Here is a 5,349-nt window from a genome sequence, read left to right as displayed (position 1 = left end):
ACAGAGAGAGAGAGAGAGAGAGAGAGAGAGAGAGAGAGAGAGAGAGAGCAATCTGATACAATCTAGATAATTATGTTCAGACACTGCCCAGATGATGCTAGGTTGTGGCGATTTGATATTTAAAACTAACCATCATACCCTATAAGTTGCTTAGCTCAGGTATTCGTTAAGAGCAACAGGAAGCTAACTGAGGGATTTGTGTACTTCCTTATCCCGTCCACCCATGTACAATCCCAGGGATAGTGGAAATGAGGCTACTCTGATTTGAGGAACTTTTACAGCATTAGATTAATCAGTCAACAAGGGTCTAAACTCGACTACCAAAAACGTGTTGGGAAATTCGCAGACAATTGAAAATCACCCCATTAGAAAATGTGTGTAAAGAGGAAGAAGCTGCCATATTTCCCTCTCGTTAATGTTCTCTTCTCTCTGCCTATCTCTGTCTTCCTGTCTCTGTGTATCTGTCAACTTGCTACAATCTGAAATGTAGAATCGGGTCAAGGACAGAAGGGAAGAAAACAGGAAAAGCAGCTAAAATGGTATGGGTTTAGTTCATAATAATGTTCTAACCTTGTTTCTTAGTTGTGACCAATGTATCACAGCAGTGTCAGGCATCATGGGAGATCCTGGGTGCCATGACATGAAAACAGATGACTTCTAATCTGTCATCATTCTGGACATGCATTTAAACAGTTATACTACATTTATACTGATAAAAATAATGCTGGTATACAAGTTAAAATTGACAAGAGAACCCTAAAGTCCATCCACAACAGCCAATGAAAGCTGGCTCTCTCAACTCCAGGCATTCCTATGCTGTTTGGCTTACAGGATATAGAAGTCCCAAGCTACGTCAGAGTGTAGGGGCAAACAGTGGCAGTTTCTAGGCAGCTTGTCAAATAGTCTTGTTCTTCTTCCCATCTCTTATCCTAGTCTAACCAAGAAGGGCCCAGAGGATGGAGAGGTGGTTCAGCAGTAAATAACACTTGCTGTTCCCATAGAGGACCAGAGTTCTGGTTCCTAGCATCCTTCTCAGGTGGCTCCTAACTGTCTATCACTCTAGTTTTAGTGGATTTGACACTCTCTTTTGGCCTCTGTGGCATTCTAGATGCCTAGTCACCCTGATACATATACATAAGTAAAAGTAAAATCTTCTTTTAAAATTCCTTAACCAGGTACTGGAACTGAAGGACATCCAGTTTATCTTAAAACTGCCATGATAACATCAAGTGTGAGACATCACTACGGATCCAAGGACCACAGCAACCTGACAATCAATACAGGGGATTATGTACAATGATGCTGAGGAGAGTCCTGTGACAAGTCAACTCTATCCCAGGGTGTGCATCAAAAATGGATGACATCAAACAGAAAACACTGGGTTCCTCCAAGGGGATACTGTTTAGTATGCTGCATAATAGTGCATTATTTTCAACTGAGTTCTTAAAAATCAATGTGTCCTGGAGAAAAGTACACACCACCTGAACATCAATGGAACAGTTCTGAGTACACCCAGAGTTCCATGGCACCAGTCTGAAACTCACTGAGGTGGCCCCCCTCTTTCTTCCTGGATGGAGTGAGAAGGGCCACAGAGCTCACAAAGAGCAGAGTCCACACAAGGACTCAGTACTCCTGGCTCTGTGCCCAGTGTGCTTGGGAATTACGTGGAAGCCCTTGAGAGCTTGAGGAGGGCCCATGCCAGTCCTTACATCAAATATGTATGGCACCAGATGAGAGACCACCTCCACTTGGTGGGGATGCAGCCCCACCTCCTCCTGGGCTTCACGGAGAGCAGTGGCTGTGTCATCTGTGTCCACCGGGTCCCTCTTTCCTCCAGGGAAGCAGACTTGTCCAGGTTCCCTTTTCAGCTGGGGGATTGAAAGGACAGAGTCACCAAGGGAGATTGCAATTTTAGAAGCATTTAGGCACTCAACAAGTATCAACTCAGCATCTACAGAGTCCAAGATGTGCTCTTCCTTGAATCCTTAAGACAAAACAAAACACCAAAGCACCAGGCTGTTGAGATGGACTCTGCAGGGAAGGGCACACATATGTTTGAATCCCAACCCAACATAGTGGAAGGAGAAAAGTGTGATGGTTGAAAGACCTCCTCGGACCTCACATGAACGCCATGGTACATGTGTGTGCACATTCAACACATACACACCTGTGCGTGTGCACATACACATCTTACTTTATTATTTTAGACACCAATAAACTTACTAGAAATATTGGAAAATGTCTGTTTAAAAAAATCTTCCATCATGAGACCATAAAAATATTTTTACTCAATATTAATATTAAATTCAAGTTTGCTACTTATTCGTGTAGTGTGTGTGCCACTTTTATATTTTACCACATACCCCTTAGATAAGATTTTTAATATATTATATCAGATACCTATAGGCTATGAGAATATCTTGGATGGGGATCATAATTTAACTATATAAATAATATATGTACCTGAAGAAATATAACACTGCATGGATAACACACCTAAAGATGCAAGTTTATTTTGCTTGGCAAACTTAGAAGGTCATAATTTTTTTTTCTGATTTTAATTCATTGATATATATATATATATATATATATACATATATATATATATATATATATACTTTTTGTTTTGTTTTTTGTTTTGTTTTGTTTTTTGTTTTTGTTGTTTTTCAAGACAGGGTTTCTCTGTGTAGCCCTGGCTGTCCTGGAAACTCACTTTGTAGACCAGGCTGGCCTCAAACTCAGAAATCCGCCTGACTCTGCCTCCCAAGTGCTGGGATTAAAGGCGTGTGCAACCACCACCTGGCTCATTGATATGTTTTAAGTGTTATTATTTATTCAAGATTATATATATATATATGTATATATATATATATATGCATAATTCTCATATATCCCCTCCTTTCTTTTTCCTCCCACCTATTGGCATTCCCTTAGTCTCCCTAAGCAGTTTTCCTTTTATATCATACACACACACACACACACACACACACACACACACACATTACCTTATGTGTCTATATAAAATGGAAGAACTACAAGAAAATGAAAACAATACATGGTTGAGTCCAGTTGTCCAGTTGCATTTATTTTCTCACAAATGGTATGCATATATATGTGTGTGTGTGTATATATATCTATACCTATATCTATATATCTATATCTATATATATATATCCCATATTTTTCCTCCACCATTAGCCATCTACATTGATTCTGTAGTTAATCTATTGTGACTAGTGCTGCTAGGAATATTGATGTGGAAATATCTCTGTGCTTTGTTAGTTTGAAATACTTTGGTTAAAAAGAGTGGAATATCTAGGTCATATGGAACATCATTAAACATGGCTTAATTTTTTTTAAAACCTTCAATACTGCCTAAACTAATTTATGTTCCTACCAGCTATGTAAAAAGGGTCCTTTCTACCCTCAACCCCACCCTTTCAAACTGTTAGAAGAAAATGTCAATAAAAACTTCTCAAAAAATAAGGTAGTGATTGAGGAAGACATCCAATGTTGACCACCGACTTCCACACACATGCAAACACACACGCACACATACACACAAATACATCTTACAGTAGTAACCTTGCAGATGTCTCTCATTCCTGATTTTTTCTTCTACACACCTGTAAAAGACACCATAAACACAGAAGCAGACAGACACCAATGAGGGTTATTAAAACTAAAAGAAAGGACAGTCTAAAGACAGTGTTATCAAGGGAGGATTTTGGTAAATCCTTTATGGGTGCTTACCATTCTCAGGGCATATGTTTTGTAAGGATTTTTCTATAAGCTGTTATGTTTGGGGAAAAATTGAGATGGGGATCATACAGCCCAGTCTGGCCTCACATTTGCTATGTAGTCAAGTATGACCTTGATCTTTGACTTGACTGCTCCATCTATTCAGTGCAGGGATCAGGGTTTGCACCACTGCATCCTGTCTTAGGCAGTGCTGGGGATCAGACGTAATGGTGTATTGATGATGATGGTGGTGGTGGTGGTGGTGGTGGTGGTGGTGGTGGTGGTGGTGGTGTGTAACCATACCTAATACCTAGTTTCAGAATGCTCTTCCCATTCCAAGAGGAAACCACATCCATTAAACACTCTCTCCCTACTACCTGGTCTCTGCTTTCTATCTGAATGGATTTCCAGTTTGTTTCATGGGAAACACATGGCATGAGACCTCATGTGTCTCCGCATCTCATTTGTAATGTTTTTCCCATGTTGTATCACTGTCCAGGGCTTCATTCCTGTATGGCTGGATAGTATTCCTTTGTTTGTACAGATCACAAAGTATTTCTATTAACGGACATATAAACCACATTAGATTACCACTATTTCTATTTTCCCAGAAAGGATAAGACACCTAGAGGTTAAATTACCTGATGAAGTTCATACAGTGAGTTATAAATTACAGTTCAATTCTAGACGCTGTATCCTTAATCAGCACACCATGTATTTATTAAGCGTTTACAGGACCACTAGGATGGCTCAGCTGGTAGAAGGGTTTGTCATACAGGCCGGATGACCTGAATTGATGAATCCACATAAAAAAAAACTGCATCTGATGGCATACGTCTTCAGTTCCACAATCCTTACAAATAGGCAGAGGCAGGAGAACTGGCTAGAAGCTTGGACTTTGCTCTATTAATCAGTAATCCTTCTACAGAATGTGAGTTTATCTGGTATAAGCTCAAAGAGCAGTGTTGTAGCCAATCACACTAGGGCAGTGGGAGGTCTGTGATTGGTTGGGGAAAGGGGAGGCAGAGCTAAGAGTAGCTGAGAGAGAACCGTCTCAGGGCAGGGGGAGAACCAAGGTAGCTGAGGACAAGTACCCACGTGGCATTTTTCTAGCCACAAGTAGCTATGATTTCACAGGGTTAGAAATATTGGGATAAAGCTTTTATCATTATCAATTGGCTCTGAAATTATTGTATTGGCTCCTTGTAAATTGTGATATTATTGATACATAAATCTGATTGGTTCATTAAGCTTTAAGTGTCTTGATTCTACCAGGGTACTGGGTATTATGATGTGATAGATGACCTTGGGGTGCATGGTAGCAAGAGGAACTGGGGCAGGGGGCACCAGAGAGATGGCCTGGTGGGAGTTCTTTAGTCCTGCGTGGCCAGAGTGTTGGTGTGCAGGCAGGAGGGCAGAAGCATAGTCCAGCCCCATGGAGAGTTGGCGGGTTCTTTTTTTTTTTTTTTTTTTTTTTTTTTTTTTTTTTTTTCCCACGAAAGAGTATTTTTATAGATCCTGTAGCAGGGTAATTAAGAGATAAAGTCATGAGAGAACCTGTGCAGTAATAAGGTAGAAGGAGAGAAGTGACTCTCAAAAGTTATCCAC

General features: G+C 40.3%; 1 protein-coding gene across 1 annotated transcript in view; it reads right to left on the bottom strand.

Moving 5' to 3' along the window:
- Window positions 1-5,349, bottom strand: part of Nudt7 (nudix hydrolase 7) — an 18,936-nt gene that overhangs the window by 2,735 nt on the left and 10,852 nt on the right. Inside the window, exon 3 of the mRNA XM_021170218.2 lies at window positions 1,710-1,868. Within this exon, the coding sequence (XP_021025877.1) occupies window positions 1,710-1,868 (159 nt within the window). The remainder of the gene's footprint in view (window positions 1-1,709; window positions 1,869-5,349) is intronic.

This window comes from Mus caroli, chromosome 8 (genome assembly GCF_900094665.2).
Source record: "Mus caroli chromosome 8, CAROLI_EIJ_v1.1, whole genome shotgun sequence".
Lineage (NCBI taxonomy): Eukaryota > Metazoa > Chordata > Mammalia > Rodentia > Muridae > Mus > Mus caroli.
Note: the sequence above shows the minus strand (reverse complement) of the source record. Positions and strands in the feature narration are given on the sequence as shown.